Source organism: Saimiri boliviensis, chromosome 2 (genome assembly GCF_048565385.1).
Source record: "Saimiri boliviensis isolate mSaiBol1 chromosome 2, mSaiBol1.pri, whole genome shotgun sequence".
Classification (NCBI taxonomy): Eukaryota; Metazoa; Chordata; class Mammalia; order Primates; family Cebidae; genus Saimiri; species Saimiri boliviensis.
In genome coordinates, this window is record NC_133450.1 from 96,873,911 (window position 1) to 96,894,105 (window position 20,195).

General features: G+C 41.8%; 1 protein-coding gene across 1 annotated transcript; it reads right to left on the reverse strand.

Annotated features, from left to right (window-relative positions):
• Nucleotides 1-3,598: 3,598 nt before the first annotated feature.
• Nucleotides 3,599-18,652, reverse strand: PTGER2 (prostaglandin E receptor 2). The gene is made up of 2 exons (XM_039469136.2): nucleotides 17,441-18,652; nucleotides 3,599-6,220 (listed from the first exon to the last, which is right to left on the reverse strand). The coding sequence occupies exons 1-2, from the start codon at nucleotides 18,281-18,283 to the stop codon at nucleotides 5,987-5,989; spliced, it is 1,077 nt and encodes a 358-aa protein (XP_039325070.1). The 5' UTR covers nucleotides 18,284-18,652; the 3' UTR covers nucleotides 3,599-5,986.
• Between the last annotated feature and the right edge of the window lie 1,543 nt (nucleotides 18,653-20,195).

A 20,195-nucleotide genomic window follows, 5' to 3' on the forward strand; every position in this document is an offset into this window, starting at 1 on the left:
CCCCAAGTAAAGGGCTGAACAGCATGCTTGGATCTCTCAAGTCACCTGCTTGGTCCTCTTCCAAGTGTACTTGACTTTCTTTAGTTCCTGCTTTATAACTTTTCAATAACTTTCACTCCTGCTCTAAAACTGCCTCAGTTTCTCCCTCTGCCTTATGCCCCTCAGCTGAATTTTTGCCTAGGAGGCAAAAATGGAGTTGTTGCAGACCCATACAGCCTCACTGCTGTTAACACACTGAGTAAATAAAAAATAAAAGAGGCCTTGAAATGTATAAGGTTCAATTCTGTGTGTATAGGATACTTGGCAAGGGTGAGATACCATCACATTAGACATCAAAACAGGCAGCAATCTCTGTCCTTGGGACTTACGTTCTACTCAGTGGAGACAGACCATGAGTATTATATATAAGTCAATCTTGAGGTATGTTTAAGGTCATACATGTGGGGAAATGCTAGAGGAGGGCAAAGGGCATGAGGAGGGCAGGGGTATGTGGTTTTAGGAAGAGGGCTTAGTAATGGCCTTACTGAGGCAGCATCTCTGGGGCAAAATGTTGAAGAAGGTGAGGAAGTAAGGAAGTGAGCCAGAGCTGCCAGGGGGAAGAGCATTTGTTGCAGGTAGAGATAACAGCTAGAGCAATGACCCTGCGATGGAGGCTTGCTGGGTGTACTACTGGCACGGTGTGGTGGCCAGTGTGGTTGGAGTCAATGAGCAGAGGGAGACAGAGGAGGCCTGGATAATGGAAAGTTCACCTAGATGGAAAATCTCCCCGTTAGATGTCTGCATTCCAATCCCAGTGTCATGATTCTCACTTAACCTTTCCGTGTGTTAGTTTAAAAATAAAATTTTCAGACTTTTTTCCCCCCATGTGATTTGTTCCTTAATCCAAAATTCCTGCTATGAAGGATTCCAGTTAGTAACATTTTAATGTGCTCAAATAGATAAACAAAGGAAAGTCCTTATTATTCAAAAAAGCCTTTAACACTGATAACAGGATAATTCTGTTTCCCCACTTAGCATTTTTTTGCAGCCATTGTAGTTCACTATAACTTCAATGGAAACGCAGAAGAAATGTATAGAACAAAGACAGGAATCTGACTCTTCACCTTCCTTAGTATTCCAGAATGGCATGTTATGGAAAGATGTGAACATCTGAAAGTGTTTCCTCTCAGAGTGGGTGTCCAGCTCCCCGATCACCATAATAGGTAGTCAAGAGAATAAAGTCCCCAGTTTACAATTAGGCTTGCTCTTCTTTTATCGGAACGCCTACTCACACCAGAAAAATTTATTTTTATGGGTCAGAGAATAGTACACCACCGCATGCAGCCCACAGTGTTTTGGTTATCATACCTTTCATCCTACGGGGAACACAAGGACATTTATTTTTAAAAACGTAAAAAGTTAACATTGAGTTTTCAAACGTCTAGGGGCTTTTTGGCTTATTCCTCCAAGCACTTCACAATGTGGACACACTGAGAAGCTCTCTAAGAGCTGAAAAAGTCTCCATTATGTCTTCAAAGGTTTACTTTTGTTTACTTTTGATATATCAGGCACACTCTTACGGACTGAGATGAGTATTGCCAATTAACTCTAGTAAAAATATTGTTTGATAACTAAAAGCAGTGAGCTCCACTTCAAGAGAATTCTTGTTCTCTGGGGTAGGGCACTGGCATCCGGTTCCACACAATCTCAGGGGCAAAATTATTAACCCAAAAGACCAGGTTCAACTGACAAGCCCAAAGCTCCCCATCCCTAGTGTACATGGCCAATCCAAAAGCAAGAGATAAGAGACAAGAGAGAAACTAAATGACTGTGTGATCTTCGGTTGGCAAGGTAAGCACCACAATCATAAGGGTATCTTATGAGGATGTCCCTAGTGACCAACTCACTTGCCCACTGCATACCCAGTTTTCCTCTATGTAAACTGGAATGCTGTTGCTTCTTCCATCTGTTGGAGGTTTTAAAGATACCACCTGGTTTCTAGATAGCTTTGTAATCCCAGGTTACATTAATAGAAACATAATATCCAGATTAAGCCAGGAAGTGACTTATCAGCATTCAGTACTGGTAAGACTGGTTTAGAATTACTGGTGTTTAGTTCTGGCCCACTGTTTTTAGATGGGCATTGATAACTTGGATAAGATCTGGAAGAGGGCACCAAAATGATGAGGTATCATATGCCCTGTTGTTTTTCTGTCTCTCTTGTTCCGCTCTCTTTGATGCTTACACATTCCTCTACATTCTCCCATGTGTACCAATCTTCATTGCATTCTATGAAATGCAAATATGTCCCATTTGTGTATTGTCATTTTTCTTGACAGTTACTCAGAGTTAAGAAATATATAGCATCACCCCCAGTACCCACCACCACCACTGAGAATCAGAGATCAGAGCCAGGTGTGTGTAAAGAGATCACAGGGGCCACTGAAAGGGCATCTAAGATGATAGTAGTCCCTAACCTTATTAGGAATTATCATGTACCATGAAATAGATGGATCACAGAATTAAACCACTAAAATTGACCTTAAATAGTACATACATTTCATAAGAAATAAAAATATCTCATTCAAGAAAATGTGCTTAAAATTTTTTTTTTTTTTTTGCATAGTAACACAAAAGGTGCCAGGGGAAAAAAAAAAGTAATTTTCAGAAGTAAGTAATGCCTAATACATGACCTTGGCCCATGTATAAAATAAAATGTAGCTTTTGTGAATTGCTAAAGTAATACTTCTTTCCAAGTTTATATTTTGGGTCATCAAAATGCCTTGTCAATTTAAAAATCAATTATAATGCTGTTAGGTGGTGAAAGGAAAGCCAATGTAGTGAGTGTTTGATGAATGCAGAAGACAGGCATCAAATTATTCGGATGTAACAGAGCAGGTAAGAGTAGGCATTGCAAGTTGACACGTATGAAATACTCATTTACAGAGAGGAATGCATCTCTCTCTGTAAATGGCTTAAGTAGCAGCTCTTCCTGAGTTCCAAAAATCATTAGATTTGGCTTAAGCAAAGTGAAATAAACAAAACTCTGCCTAAGTGAGAGTTAATTGTCTTTCCCTGCCTTTCAAAGTCATCAAATTCCAAACTGGAATGTGTTGTTATTTCTTGGTTCAGATCAGAGCTGATCGGCCATTAGCATTGGAACAATGCCTCTCTCAAAGTGCACTGACGCTGAGGAGATAGAGACGCCAAGGTTTAACTGAATTACACCAAGCAAGTAGTGATGTGAATCAGTTTTGCCCTCCCTCCTCAGGGTTCGAGGCCTCTGCAAGCATCATGGTTTGAGGTTGGAGTAGTTTCTAGAGTTTTGGTCTTGTTCTGGGTTGTCATGGCTCTAACCCACTTTGTGATGCAGGTCTTCCAGAGTCATCTTGTACCTTCTAAGCAAACTCAGATCCTGATCAGATTTTTGGAGATTCAAGGCCACAATTTAGCACCAGTATTTTTCAGTTCTTTCTTGGAAAAGATGACCAGGGCCACACTGAACCATTTAAGAATAACTCAGCTCAGAGCAGACAGCTTGGTCCATCCCACATCCAAACACCTAAACTTAGGGCTGTCATGCTGCGGGGAAGACCCGCTATAGCTTCTTTCTCCCTTTTCATTCTAACTATTAAGGGCAAACAGTAAAGTCTAAGTCTTCTTTTACCACAATTCAGTTTTCTAACATATCAGGCTAAGTAAATTCTGTTCTTTTATTTAACTTGAAAATGAATCAATAACTTAAACAGGTATGTCTGATGTGATAGAATTTTTAGAAAGGGATTATTTACATATCTAATTTTAGTAATTTTTTCTAAGTTACCTTTAAATTGCCATTAATAGGAGGTAATGACTATTACAGAGGATTTTTACTTTCAAGTTCTTCTACATATATATTCGTGTAAATGAAATACAAGGATTTAGTCATTCAGCACAGTGCATGGAACAGGAGTACATGAGGAAACAAAGTTCTACATATATACCAGTGCTTAAATAAGTGGCTTAAATTCTTATACTTTGGGATCCCAGAGTGAATAATTTTGTTGCTGCTAGTGATACTATGTCCAATTTTGTATTCTTGTTTTCAGTTCTCAGGCATTATTCTGGGATTTTAGGGGGGTTGTAAGGTGGGTTGAAAAATTGTTGTTGACATTTTCATCTGGAGAAAAAAAAGTCATCTGATAAAAGGAATCAATCTTCTAGATTCAAAGCAACTTCAGAATTTTATGTTTAGGAATTACCCATGGGCCTAATTAGTTCCATTTAGAATAATTTCTTAACTTTAGAATGCCTGGTGGACAGGGAAGATTTATTTACATGTCCAGATTTTAGTTGAGTTAAATTTTGCCTGGCTTGTTTAAATTTGTAGAAAAGCAAACCACTTATTTATTCTTCTTAAAAATAAGAGCTGATTTGACGTAGATTGTTTGTATCAAAATACACTGATGCCTAGATTGGTCTGAAATCATTCTAAGTGATCATCTAGTTTGATAACTGCTTAAAGGAAATAGTTTTGGATAAACAATGAGACTTTGGAGAAAACAAGCATCCATCTCTTCTTTTTTTTCTTTTTTAAAGTAAATGGTTATCCTATAATAACACTATGCAAAAAATAATATGGTTCTACTATTTTAAAGACCATACTGGAAGGGTAAAAACCGAAGGAAAAAAATATTTTCCAATAACAAATATTATAATGAATATTTTAATCTCTAATTCGCAACCACACTTTAAAAACCTGGCAACTACACTTTACAAATCTGCCAAATTAAATATAATTTTTCCACTTTGATCTCATTTAAAAGATAGTATGTTTATATTAATTGCAAAATGTTATTTGAGGAAGTTCATAAAATACTATTCTGTTTTCAAATTTTTGTTTTATAGTTTATTTTGTAACATTTTAGATGGGTCTACACAGTAACTATGATTAAACAGTGCAAATTCACTGAAATATTTTGATGCTGAGTTTACATTTACATGACAAACATTTAGAAATGTATTAAGATATGACTCACTGCTACATGATTTCCCATATAATATGAGTCAAACCGTGTTTCCTAAATAAAATATAAGACAAATGAATTTTGATACAACACAGTCATCTTACAAAGTCTATTTTACTCATGGCCCCAATATCAACATTAAAAGAGTTCCAGTATATCTGAAGAATGAACCAGATTTTTCAGTTTTTAATCCTAATATTTGGCTTTATACATGGCCACGTACATCCTCCCCTGGAAATAGGATAAAGAATATTAATGAGAATTAACTCTCTTGAAACATTTCTATTATTTCTTGTTGAGAGAACATGTCTTCTTGGTCACTGTTAGCATACAGACATTATAAAATAAATAACCTGACGTATTGACGTGTAGCTCCTGGAGAATGAGTAAACAAAACTGATGTTAACCAACTGACTTCACTCTTCTAAGAGTAACACTGTAGTGATGAGAGAGTACTCCCACATACACAAACATCACAGTAAAAGGTGCCTATGATTTTTAACTTCATTGTTCAAATAAAGGGTTCATTAAGTGATCACAAGTCAGCAGGCTTGGTTGCTTCCACATTATCAACTTCCAGAGAATACATATGACGTTTAATCTGGTCTGGCTGTACACTGAATGTTTATAACGGTAGTAGCAAGATTAAAATAGAAAATACAGTCACTATTTGGGGTTTGAAACAAATTACAAAACCACATGCTTTGTCATTCAACAGGAAAGCTTAAATCAAAAGGCAGCTGGATCTTAAATGCAGCCGATTGTTCCTCCAAAGGCCAAGTGCCATGCTTATTGAGGGTAGGTTTTATAGCTCCTTCTGACACTTTACATGAAGTGCCTTATCAGCACATCTGCAGCCTTGACTGCAGCCTAAATGTTTGTATATTCCTTTTTATTAGGGCAACTTCATATTGTTTACACACTGTTTTCATTTCTCCAAGGAACCATTTCAAAATGATCTTCCAGATGCTATATAACTAAGAACTTTTAAACTACTGACCTCAGAGGTCAGCCTGTTTACTGGCATTTGACTGTGTAGAACAGGAAGTTTGTGTTGCATCTTGTGTTCTTAATGAAATCCGACAACAAAGGACTGAACGCATAAGTCTCAGAACAGGAGGCCTAAGGATGACAAAGACCCAAGGGTCAATTATTGAATTAATTGATAAAAATCTAAGAGCTTGGAGGTCCCACTTTTCCTTTCGCGAAGAGGTTTCATTCATATATGCAAAAATCTGTAAAGAAGCAAAAGGGAAAAATGTTAGTTTCACATCGTGGCAGCGGACAGCCTTAGTCCTATATTACGTCTTGAGATTTAAAAGCAAAACCATGTTTTGTCTGTGGTAGTGGTGGGGAATGAAAGGTGGGGAGCAGGAATCTTACCTTTCTTCCTTATGTAAACTGTAACACAATGAACATATTTTTTCCCCTTGAACTCAATGAAAAGCATGGTTTCTGTGGAATGCAATTAACATTAACACCATGCACAATGTCCTGGTGTCATTGGGAATGGAGAGAAATAAATAAACTTTTCTTGTCACCTGGAATAGAGTATTTTAATAATATAAATAACAATAATATTAGTAGCTCCAATGTATCAATAACCTAATATATGTGACATAAATTGTTCTGGGTACTAAGCCCGCTTTATCTCTACTCCTTATAGAAACTCTGAAAATTATAGATTGTCTCTTTTTAACAGGGAAGTGAACTTCAGGAAAATTAATAACATGTTAGATTTACTTCCAAATACTAAATCTAATGATCACAATTCAGTGAGACAGGGTCTGCAATGGAGCACCCTCAGTGGGAGTATGAGTTCTGGCCATTGGACTAGGTTTGAATCCTTGCTCTGTATATAGTTTTGGGACCAATGGCAAGATACTAATAATGAACCTTTGTGCCTTAGTTTCCACGTCTTTAAAATGGGTGACAATAATAGCATACCCACTTCATAGAGTTACTGAAAGGAGGATAGGAAGGGATATGTGTAAGCTACTTAGATCAGTGCTCACATTGTAAGTGTTCCACAATAGTCATTGTTATTAGCTCCATCTTATAAATGCAGACACTGGGGTATGGAAAATTAGATAATTTGCACAAGTACCCAGGGCTGGTTGGTGGCCAAATTAGGATGCAAATTCTAACTCTCCTGATGGCAGTGCAGTGCTCACTGTGTGCTACATGCAGGCCTGTGTTACAGCAAAGGCCTCAGAGCAATGTCCTGAACACTGGAAAGCTGACACATCTTAATGTGTGAACCAAACTGCTCTACCAGCTCTCAAACGATTTCTTAGATATTTAGGGAGCAACAGATACCTGCTGGGTTGGAAGGAATGGAATAGTGCATTGTGATAAAGATCACGCTTCCACAGAGCTCACAGAAAAGAGGAAAACAAGGATGGATCACAGCTAGCCATTTAAAACCAGTGTTTTGTAAGAATCCAGGGTCTTTCTTACCAATGGCTTTAGAGAGCTATCCCCTCTTTTCTTCTCTCCTTCTACAGAAGAAGGAGCTGCTTGTTTCCTTTCTCCTAGTACTTACTCTGCAGGCATCTGACAACTGGATATACAAAGCAAATTGCAGAGAGGGCAAAGGGTAGTCAACTTCGGTTTGCTTATGTTAGGACAAGAGCAGGAAGGTTTGGCAGCCATAGGTGTTTATGCCCGAGAATCTTGGCATAGGGAATGGAGAAAAGATTTGGCAGATGAGTAAGGAAAAAGAAGAATTGATGGTGGGTTTCCCAGATTATAGAGAGAAGAGGAAAGCTAGGTGAGGAGATGCAATGGAGCAATAGTTTTGTCAGTTAAACTGTTTTGGATGAAAACTATACAGGCCGGTGTATTTAAGGAGTGATTTGGAGGTAAGAAATTCAGGATAATGATGCACATAGATCTACAGATTAAAACACATTAATTATTACATATGCACACCCATGTGTGCACATGATGCGTAACTAAGCCTTCTGTAGAAAGGGCCTGCAGCCGAGTTGATGATCTAGTTTAGCTAGAGAACATGTTAACACTGAATTGGCCAGCCAAGAAGTGCCGAAAAGGCATAGCCTCTAGTGCTGCAGCTTCACACATTAAGATGAGTCAGGATTTTAGGGGAGAATGACCAACACCAGAGTTCCTGAATGTCTTTAGAGCGTGACAGAATAATGAGAAGTGAAAAATGGTTTTAGAGGATGAAGCAATTTTGTACTGTTTCCTTTCCTTTTCATCTACTATGCTGGGTAATTTTGAGAATTGCTTAAAATTTGCACTTCGGGGAGTGACCAGTACTTTGTAGAAGACAGCTCTTTCCGCCCCCTTCCCCAAGACGAAGTCTCTGTGTCGCCCAGGATGTAGTACAGTGGCGTGATATCGGCTCACTGCAACATCTGCTTCCTGGGTTCAAGCGATTCTCCTGCCTCAGCCTCCCAAGTAGTTGGGATTACAGGTGCCCGCCACTATGCCCGGCTAATTTTTGTATTTTTAGTAGAGATGAGGTTTCACCATTTTGGCCAGGCTGGATTCAAACTCCTGACTTCAAGTGATCTGCCCATCTTGGCCTCCCGTAGTGCTGGGATTACAGGCATGAGCCACCACACCTGGCCAGTCCCTTCTTTTATACTTGGAGAAGAGACATACTTCAGTGACCCTCAAAATTCTTGATGTAAGTTTTGTCTTCTACCTCCCCATTTTTTTCTTTTGGTTCTTATCTTTTGCCTAGATTACTATATTTTTGATCTTATGGATGCTGGGATTTAAAAAGATTGTGGTAAAATAAATATAACATAAAATTTACCATTTTGCCATTTTCAGCTATACATTAAATACAGTTACATTGTGGTGCAATCATATTGTTTATATTTTCACTTTTCTGCATATTATGTTTTGACATCTTAAATTCTTCTTGGCTGGGGAGAGACTGCTCCTCCTGGGGCTAATTCTTAGAGATAGCGAAGAGTTAGGCTGGGAGCATGTCTCTGATACACAGACTAACCTATTCAGGGCCAGAACTCTTCTATCTAGCCCATACACCCAGAGAAAATATGTATTCCTCTGCTTCAGTCATTCCAGTGCCAGGTACCAGGCAATTAGGGACCACCTCTATAGCTTAGAGCCTATTGAAATGATTCAAACTAACCAATTCTAAACTATCGACCCCGCTCTGCCTTTCTTGTGGAAACTCCAATAAAGGCCTGGCCCAGGTCCTCCCCTCCCTCCTGCCCCTCTGCCTCCTGACTGAAGCTGATGCCTTTTCATGTGGCCCTGGGTGGTATGCCATATCTATGTTTTCCTGAATGTCTCCTGCGTCTCCTCTTGTGGATGGATGCACTTGACTGCTATAACATAAAAGAAGACAGAACGGCAACCATCACCCCCATCTTCAGAATTTTTTTCATCATCCCAAATTGAAACTCTGTACCCATTAAACAATAACTGCCCATTCTTCTCACCCTCCAGGCAGTCCTGAGTTTGTTGTTGTTGTTGTTGTTGTTGTTTTAGAGGCAGGGTTTCACCATGTTGGTCAGGCTGGTCTCAAACTCCTGACCTCAGGTGATCCTCCGGCCTCGGCCTCCCAAAGTGCTGGGATTACAGGCGTGAGCCACAGCACCCGGCCAGTCCTGAGTTTTTAAATAAAAGATGTCACAAAGGATATAAGACAATTAATAATATGTCAGTGTTATTCTAGAATTTCATTTCAGAGGTTGGTAGAAGTTATCCATCTTTTTGCATGCACTGCCAATATATTTGCTATGAGAAAAATACCAAGTGCTAATCCCAACAAGTCAAGTGAATTTTAATTCTTTAGGGCAGGCTCTCTCTACAGGGCTTTGTTAAGAATGTAGAGCCTTGTTGTGACATTTACAAAGCGCCTCTAATCCCAGCTACTTGGGAGGCTGAGGGGAAGGATTGCTTGAACCTGGGGGCCTGAGGTTGCAATGAGCCGAGATCACACCACTGCACTTCAGTCTGGGTGAGAGAGCGAGACTCTGACTCAAAGGGAATGAATGAATAAATAAATAAATACATAAAAATATTCTGAGGTGTTGCTTCCTTCCTCAGAGTCTCCAGCTTAATTAGTCTAGGCCGAGACATGGGTATCAGGGTTTGAAAAGTCTTCCCAACAATTTTAATATGCAGCCAGGGTGTGAGCCGTCCCTTTAGAGCCTTATCTAAACCTGAAATAGTTTAAAATCATTCATTTATTACACTTAAAAACAAAAGGCCCACTTAGACCTGGTCAATCAAACAAATGACTTTGAGATTTCAGAATTCATTTCCTGATCATTAATATACAATCCAATTTTCCCTTGGAAATAGAATATCCTAGAGATAGCAGCTAACATTTATTAAATACCTACTGTGTGTTAGGCATGGTGCCAAACAATTTATAAGGCATATTTTGTTTAATATTTACACAAACCTGCAAAGTATTATTATTCCCATGTTAGAGAGAAGGAAATGAAGGTTTAGTTACATTGAAGATCAGTTACTTTCACTGTCTGGGTAAGTAGAGAAGATGTGGAGTCAAACTGAAGCCATGGGACACCAAACTTCGCTTTTAGCCACTACACACTCCGCTGCCACCCATTAAAAGCCTATAATGTAAAGCTTCGCATGAAATTCACAAATGTCTGATCACATTATGGGTTTGGAGATTTCTCTTCAAAGCTGTCACAAAGGTTTACGGATATCATGGTTCCTGTTTATGGACTGAAAAATCACGGCTATTTCTTTTTGAGATAGAATCTCCTTCTGTCGCTATGCTGGTGTGCAGTGGTGCGATCTTGGCTCACTGCAACCTCCGCTTCCTGGATTCAAGTGATTCTCCTACCCTAGCCTCCCAAGTAGCTGGGACTACAGGCACGCGCCACCACCATGCCTGGCTAATTTTTGTATTTTTAGTAGAGATGGGGTTTCACCAGTTTAGCCAGGATGGTCTTGATCTCTTGACCTTGTGATCAGCCTCCTCAGTCTCCCGAAGTGCTGGGATTACCTGCATGAGCCACCCCACGCCCAGCCCATGACTATTTATTTATTTACTTTTTGAGACAGAGTGTCGCTCTGTTGCCAGGCTAGAGTGCAGTGGTGAGATCTTAGCTTACTCAACCTTCGACTCCTTGGTTCAAGTGATTCTCCTGCCTCAGCCTTCCAAGCAGCTGGGATCACAGCCACGCAACAACATTCCCAGCTATTTTTTGTATTTTCAGTAGAGACAGGGAGGGTTTCGCCATGTTGGCTAGGATGATCTCAATCTTCTAACCTCGTGATCTGCCAGCCTCAGCCTCCCAAAGTGCTGGGATTACAGGGGTGAGCCACCATGCCTGGCCATGGCTATTTCTAAGTAGTTACTTGGCTTTCTCTGGGACTTCTTTTTCCTCCATACTTTTCCACAGCTAAACTGCAAGCATAGATTGTTACATGTTTATCTCCCTTGCCTTGTGCTTCTCAGAACTGGAAATAAAAAAGGAGCTAATGCTAAGGTTTAGACCTCTGGGCCTATTTATTCCAAGATGGTGGCTCTTAACTCTTTGACAAAAAGATGGACACTATGAACCATCTAGCCAGGACTCATATAAACATGTAAACATAAACCTATATAAGCATTTTGCAAATGATTTCAGACAGAAAATCCATGCACTGTCCATGCAGCACAGGTTATGGACCCAGTTCTAGAGGAACTTTCAGCCTGTTTTAAATGTACTTATCTGATCCCTGACCCTTTCCATCACGTATATGTCCCAACTGCAGGGTTCTTAGGTTTAGTTTTCTGTTAGGGGGAATTTTAGGCAGCAAAGTATTCTCAGAAAAATGGAGCTTGGTACACCTCGATGGTATAAACCTGAGCTCAAGGTAAGGACAGGGAGTAGAGGGTCAGACACTTCAAAACAGGTTAGGAGAAGCCAACTGAGCAGACCAAGTTGCAGATTAACTGGGTCTTAAGCCTCTAGCTGGAAACAGACTTGTTGATTGCCTTTCTGAAACACTGTCTCACCATTTCTATTCTTTGTGTAAACTTAATACTGTGATTGTTTTTTGATATGCTAAAGAAGAAATATACCATCCCCAGAAGCTGTTTGTCTTTAAGCTGAGGACCTGGCCTAAACCATCTGAGATAGTAGTGAGGACCCACTTGACCAAAGGTGTAAGCATAATGCACAAATTCTCTTTTGGGAAAGAACTATGGTTCTTTCTGTTTAAAATTTTAAAACCAGTGTAATTGTGTCTTTATTCAGATCAGCATTCATAATATCAAATGGCAAAGGAGAAAATAGGTCAAGTGAAAACACTCATATAGAGGAACTTTCTCTTAAAAGATAATGTGTATTGCACTTGCTTAATTTTTGTATTTTTAGTAGAGATGGGGTTTCATCATCTTGGCCAGGCTGGTCTCGAACTCCTGACCTCATGATCCACTTGTCTTGGCCTCCCAAAGTGCTGGTATTACAGGCATGAGCACAGTGGCGCTGCCTGTAATTCCAGCTACTCTGGAGGCTGAGGCGGGCGAATCGCTTGAGCCTGGGAGGCGGAAGTTGCAGTGAGCCAAGATTGTGCCAGTGCACTCTAGCCTGGGCAACAGAGCAAGACTCTGTCTCAAAATAATAATAGTAATAATAATAATAATGTATATTAAAACTGCCTCAACAAATCCCCAAACACATCATTATTGATGCTTAAATTATAAAGGACCTTCCAGTTGTTTGTGGACATCAACTTAAAATATCATCAGGCAAAGTTCATTTTGGTTATATGCAGAGATTTCTGGAGTTCTTTTTCATTCCTACCAGAATTATTATATTTTGCATGTATGTAATCTACCAATGTGATATCAGCTTTTCAACCCCGATCCGTATTATATTTCACATAACAAGTACCAGAAATGAACAGGAAACTCTAGTACTGTTTACTTGAGTTTGTTTTGTATTGCAAAGATCAGATTTCTACTAATCAGATTTACCTAGAAGTTATAACCCTAAAAAATTTTTAAAGACGGAGAACTTTTTAGAATGAGTCAATGGTTTACTCTTGAAATTTTAGAACTGAATACAAATGCATAAGCACTTTATCCTCATGGCATGTGGAAAGCCGTTTCAAATGGCCAGAAGCTGTCTACTATTAGAAGAGTGGTGAGAAAGGGCCTTGATATGAGTTGGATATGAAGACACAAACAGTATCTGAGGCAAGATAGGGGTCTTTTATATTTCCTGTGTTCTGTTCCATTTTGGGAAGAAAGAAAGATTCTATTAATCTCTGTAAAATGATAACAATAGTTGATTAGCATGAGGAATTTATTAATTTATACAATATCTCTTTATTGAATAAACAGTTCAGAGTATGTTGTTGGTTCCATGCAGAATTTCATATTGGACAGCCAAAATAATGTCATTTCCCAAACACCACATGGTTTTTGATCACTTAAGAGATGTTTTATGTGTTCCGATGAAAGATTTTATGTGAGGGATAATCTGATTATTTCTGAATTTAGACCAGAATTTACATTAGCCAATCTCCTAGAATCTGGGTCTCAGCCTTTTATTTCATAGGTCTGTGGAGAAAAGAAAGAGAACCACATAGTTGGCCCTGGCTCAGCTCCCTTGAGCTGACATGAAGAAAAAAGGTCTTCACCATTTTATTTTTAAAGCTAACTAGTTGGAATTTAGAGGCAAAGTGGTCCAAATATTTATAACATTCTCACAGTTCTCTTATGAAATCCTAGATTAATCTTCTCATCTGTTACACCTGAAATGAGTACTTTCTCTTGGATAGTGTTGGGGTTAGGTTCAGTGGCTCAGTCTTAAACTGCCTAGCTTTGAATCACAGTTCCACCACCCACCAGCTGTGGAACACAGGATGAGTCATTTGCCTCATCTGTTCTGTAGAAATCATCTTACTATTTCCTGTGGTGTTGTGAAGATAATGGATTAATGTAAAAATTAGCAGTCAAAAATCTTAGTTATTTTGGAGTTGATAATAGTGATATATGAGGTTGATCTTGACTTCACTTGAGGGCACCGGGCCTTTAAAAAAATTGTTTTTTACAGTTTTACCTCAAAAATTTTGAAAGCTCTAGACTGGTATCTTTGAAGGAAGCAGTAATTCCAATCTGCCCAAACCTTGGAACAATGCCCGACATTAGTAGTTCCAGGTTTCTGAATTTACCCATTCCCCTCCTCTCTCCACTACTGGAGTGTTGTGGAATCAACTATATCCCACTATGTACAGCTGTCCTTGCTGCAAGTGGTTTGGTCAACTTTTGAGGGACATAGAAAGCAGCCTGTTATCCTGAGGAAGGATTGGGAATACTTAGGGTAGATTGCTACTATTTTCTGCGAACACAAGAGACTTTCTTGGAATAGCTTATTAATAATTCTTTTACAGAAGTAACATTTTAAATTGATAATTTCGATATATTGGGTTAAATAAAATATATAATTAAATTAATTATCTCTGTTTCTTTTTACCTTTTGTTATGTGACTACTAGAAAATTTAAAATTCCATTTGTGGCTTGCATTGTGGTTTCTATCTGATCATGTGCACTCCCTTAGAGAAACACAAATGTTTCTGAAGGCAACCATAAGCCTTTGATTCTAGAGCTCCCCATTAGGACTTGTGGAAATGATCCTGCCTCAGGTGAGATATTGGTGTAGGCCAGTTCTGATCACAGTTTTAGTGTGGGCCAAGTAGAATAAAAGGACTTGGAGAAAAAAGCAGCCTCCCTTGGAGGCACATGCCAAGGATTCTGAACAGCAGAATGTATGAACCAAACAGTAGCCATGAGTTTGAAACTTCTGATAAGCCCTTCAAGAAATAACTTAAATCAAGATAGTACAGCACTTCATAAAGCTTAAAGTGCTATGTAAATGAAAGATGCTAGCAATTGATTCTCAATAATCTCATGACAAAACGCATCAGTGGTCAATATAAATTTTCTTGACAAGAGGTGGCAATGCTTCAAATTTCCATTTTGTGTCTATTTCATCTGGATATGGTGTCATGGTAGTTCCAAGAAAGGAAGTCAGGGAGGCTGGCTTTTTCATTATGTTCACACTGAGATTTTCTCTAGCTCTTTGGGAATCTCTGCTGTAATATATGCCAAAGCAAAAGTAGAAAATATTTGCTGATAGTGTTAATGCTAAGGAGTGGCTTGGGGAAGCTAAAGCCCCTTCATAGTCTTCATCTGGTCCCTCTAAGCCACAAACAGAAAATCTAAATAAAAATATACCTTCAAAGCAAAGCTCCTACTCCTTCGAAACTTTTAGCCAGACTTCTATCTCTAAGTCCCTTCTATTTGGCAACTCTGAAGCAGCCCTTAGCCTAATATTAACTGAAGGAGGGCAAAAAATTTATATATCTGTATCTATATCACTATACACACACATTTGAATTTACAAAAACATATGGCAGTGATGGAGTTCTCATGAAAAGGTCAATGTACGTGAAAACAGGGAAACCTGTTGGAAACCACTGCCTTTATTTAAAAAAAAAAATGCAGTTTATGCAGTGGGTCAGCCATGGTCAAAGAGGAGACGTTTTTACTCTTACTCATGTAGGAAAGAGACTAAAAATCATTTTGAAAGTCCGATATCACCCCAAGCCCATTCCCAGGGTATTTAAGTAGCTGAGGGGTGGGGGAAGGGTGCCGATATTTTTATAAATGTACTCACAAATGACAGATAAAACTCTAAGAACTGACATCCTAATTCTCACCACTGTAAGATAGTCTTTCAGGAATAGTTTCTGTTCCCCAAGTTGAATGTAAAGCTGTTTAGTGGAACCTGAAATGCTTTCTTTCATAGATATATGTTCTGCATCCTAGTCCTGACCTCCAGAAGCTGATTTAGCTCCTAACGTAATCAAAAGCTTCTACCTGTAAAATAAGTCAAAAGAATATAAGCCATGTGGGTTTCTACATCACAGCGTTTCTGTCGCACGAGCTCCCGTGCTCAGAGTGGTATGGGAGATGAAGCCTCCCACAGACAAACTTCGTTTTATAAGAGGGGGTCTTTGAATATTCCATCTCATTCCCTGAAGGTTTAACTTACCAATTCAGAACAGTTTCTGTCCTGACAGATGATGGGGTGGAAGGGTGAGGGCAGTGGGGAGAAGGGAGAAGAGAACATCGCTAAGAAAGGGATTTAACTGTGCTGGGGTGGAGAGAATCATATTCATGTTTTTGGGACCCTGTGTCCTTTCCCATCCAGGAGGATGAGCACATGAAGATAAAAGAAGCAGTAATGGAGGCAGGAGATAGGAAAAAGTTACTTCTCCTCCAGCTTTTACAGGTCAGACCTGTTAATAGTACGCACTGCCCATCTCTTTTCTTTTATCCAAGATTGTGGCAGGTGAGAGTCACTGTTAACTGCTTTGATGCTGCAGTGTCAGCCTTGCTCTTCTGAAGATTAGGAAGTGGAGTTGTCACAACTCCCAATTCCTAGCCCCAGGAAGAGGCCAGCACGCTCTCAGACGTATTTCAGGCTTAATTAAAAGGTTTCACTTTAAGAGACTCAAACTCACAGCATAATGTCATTTAGCAGTTAGTTAGCACCAATTAGCTGCTAAAGTTGCCCCAAATCAAGGCAGCACGATGCCAGGACTCTGGCTCCTGTCCTTCAGTTCCCCAGGCAGCCCCACTCTCCCCTTCCTGAGATGGACCAGTCATTCCTGCATGTGACTTTGTATTCATCAAGTGCATGACTGTAAGCAGAAGAGCACCTGGGTGTATTTCTGACAGTGACATTAAGAGGGTGTTTTGCAAGAGATGGCAAATGCTTAGCAAGGCGTTCCTGCAAACATTTCCTCTAGATACCATTATAGTTTTAAAATTTTCATGGCCACAAAGAGTTACATTCAAATATATAAATTGGGAAACCTATAAACTAGATGTTTGTTCGACTTTTAAGGCAAATCTCTAAACTTCTGCAACAGGGACGCTTCTCATCTGGGATCATTTTCAATGGCAGCTGGAATGCTTGGGTTGGGTACTACATTTTGCCCTGGCAGGAACAGAAGGCAAGTGAGCTAGCATCAGTGGGTAAGAGGTACAGGACAGCAAACCGCAGCTCCATGTAGTCAGGTTGGAACAGTGACAGCCATCTTAAGGTGGAAGGGGTTGCCTCTTTCCCAATTACTAAGCCGAGATAGGCAACAGCAAGAAAGGGACACTGCACGGGGCTAGGATGAGGAGTTTGGCTGGCTTAGCTGAGGACCAGGACTCCCTTTTGGACGGTCTGTATTACTGTGTAAGAAACTCTAGCCTAGCAAGGCCCATAAGCCAGGATTGAGGGAGGAAGGAAGTGGGCTAAAGAGAAGTGAGTGGGGAAGGCTACAGATCTTTACAAATTAGGACATACTTTTACAAGTTGCAAAAAGTTTGTAGGGCAATGGAAAGGGTGGGGGCATCAGGGGAAAGCATGAGAAGGCTGAGCAGAGCCGGGCTGTGGAAACGTAGGGAGTGACTTACCGTGAAAGGAAAGGAGCAGACGGCAAAGGTGATGGTCATGATAGCCAGGAGAATGAGGTGGTCCGTCTCCTCCGTCATGGACACCCTTTCCCCTCTTCTGCGGGCCCCGGGACCGCACTGGCCACTGCCCAAAAAAGGTCCACAGCGGCTTCTCCGGCTTCGGCGGTGCATGCGGATGAGGTTGAGGATGACACTGAAGTTGCAGGCGAGCACCGCGACGATGAGGAGCAGCAGCAGGGTGGCATACAGCTGCAGGTAAGCGGTCAGCCCGTGCCGGATGAAGCACCAGGTCCCGGGGCAGTACTGAACGTACTGCCCGTAGTCCAGCAGCGGCAGCGAGCAAAACAGCAGGGAGACTGCGTAGATGACGGGCAGCACGGCCAGGCCCCCGGAGCGCGAGACGCGGCGCTGGTAGAAGTAGGGGTGCCCGATCGAGAGGTAGCGCTCCAGGGCCATGGCGAAGAGCATGAGCATCGTGGCCAGACTGAAGAAGGTCATGGCGAAAGCGAAGTAGGTGCACGCGCGGCTCTCGGGCGCCAGTGCCACCAGGGTCTGGTTCCGTGCGTATGAAGCCAGTACCACCGGGCTTATGAGGCAAGTCCCGAGGAGGTCGGTGAACACCAGTTCGGTCACCAGCACGTGGAACAAGGAGAGGGAGCACCTGCGGCCAGCGCTGCACCCCGCGTCCCGTCGCCAGCGGCGCGCCAGCAGCGCCAGCGCTATGAGGTTCCCCAGCACCCCGGCCGAGAACATCGCGGAGCTGATAGCTGGGCTTTCGCCCGCGGGAAGCCACTGTCGCATCTCGCAGTCCTCGGACCGGGAATCATTGGAGGCATTGCCCATGGTGGGGTGCCTGGAAAAGAGATGCGCCCTCCTCTCCCGGCCTTTACCTGGGAGGAGGAGGGTCTGAGAGCCGGAGCGTTTGGAGACTCAGAGGAAAAAGGGGAGGGACGGAATACAGAGTCCCTTTCCCGCACCCAGGGCGCCAACGGCGGCTAGTCCTGGGTCTCCCGCCGCGCGCAGTGTGGTGGCTCGGCTGCTGCATCCAAGCAGCGTTCAGCGCTCCAGGCTCCCGCGCCTACCCGCCTACCGGCGTGCCGGCTGCGGCCTGGAGCCAGAGGCTAGGGGAGCCGTCGTCTCCGCCCCCCGCACCATGGCTGGGGGGGCGGGGGGAGGCGGGCCCGGCCCACAAGTGCTGGCCAGGCCTTGCAAGTACGAGTGTCCGCGAGCTGCCTGGGAGGCAGGACGCGTCACTCTCGCGGGGGCGTTCCGAGTCCCTAGGGCGCGCCGGAGAAGGAGTCTGAGCACCTAGTGGGCAGAGGCACACGGGGTGCTTGTGTTCCGGAGCTGCCCTCGGCTGGCAGGAGGGGCGTTTCTCACTTTCTTGGGGTCGGGTACTCCAAGTGCAAGGCAGTCTGACCTCGGCTGGGAAGTGTTAAGCCCCAGCGGAGTGCTGGGAGGGAATGCAGGAGCACTTGAGGGGTCGGCGCAGAACGTACAGAAGATTGGGACCACGAGCAAAGCAAAGCGACTCACCGAACAATGAAGTTAGGAGAAACCAATCCCGTGAAATGAGTGCAACAAGGGAGTAACAGTCCAAAGACAGCTTGAAGTAAGACCAGTATGTTTTGGTTTGTTTTACCATTCCCTGGATGATAGATACACTAAGAGGATGGGACAAAAATTGGAAGGAAATGTGGAGCAAGTCTGTCCATCCAAGGAACCAACCCATGCCATGCGCACCACCGAGCGGCCTGTTGCACTGCTGCTTCGATTCGGTTACTAGCATTTCGCCTTTTCCTATGTCAACACCATAACGGATAACCACTTAGGCAACAATTAAAAAAAAGAGTGTTTCTTGTAATTGTGCAGAATTTGTTTGTGGATACAACATGAAAACCATTGCACATTACTGTTCTGTCCTGAAGCTCAGTCTTGTAAGAAAATGTTGATATTTTGTTTAGCTGCTTATCTTTACATGTTCTGTTATTCATCCGGAAAGACGTGTTCCTGGCAGTGTATTGGTAAGTGGCCAGTTTCAGACTGGAGCTGACAATAACGGTTTCCTACCACCTATTGTGATAATTGCAGAGTCGTGAAAATGGGCTGATGTTTAGCACAAAACAAAACAAAATCCAGTTTGGCAGACAACATGGGTAACTGTGTTCTATAAGAAGTCACATTCACTTGGGGAAGGGAGGCTGACTGGGAAGTGAAGGCTCTGCATAGGGAACTGGCCAGAAAGACAGTCATCACGTGGGAGGAGGGAAAGATTGCCTGCTGAAGAGCCTGTCTTGCTACAACCTGCTTACTCTCCATCAATATTTTTTACCTTTGATGATTCTGGCCTGGGGATTGGAATGTGGAGCTGGGTGGGGGTGGGGGGCAGCTGGGGGAAGGGTGGAGGTCTCACTAGAACAAGCATAATTTACTGGATCGCTTGCAAAGTTTACAGGCCTATTTTCACATAACAGCAGCCACTACCTCAGTCCCTAAACTTCGCATGGCATGGATTCCTAGGAAAGAGGATCTTAACTCCTACAGTTTTTCTTTCAAGCTGTAAACTCTGCAGGTCAGTAACAACTTATCACCAATCTTTGCCATCCATCTCTGACTATTCCCCTACTCCAACTTTCCCCCATCTTACCCCAAGCAATGGGGAAACATTAAACTTAAATCAGAAGTGTTTCTTAATAGGAAAACACTATGGGTCTGGTTTATAGCATAATTCTACACTGCAGTTTTTACTATTTAA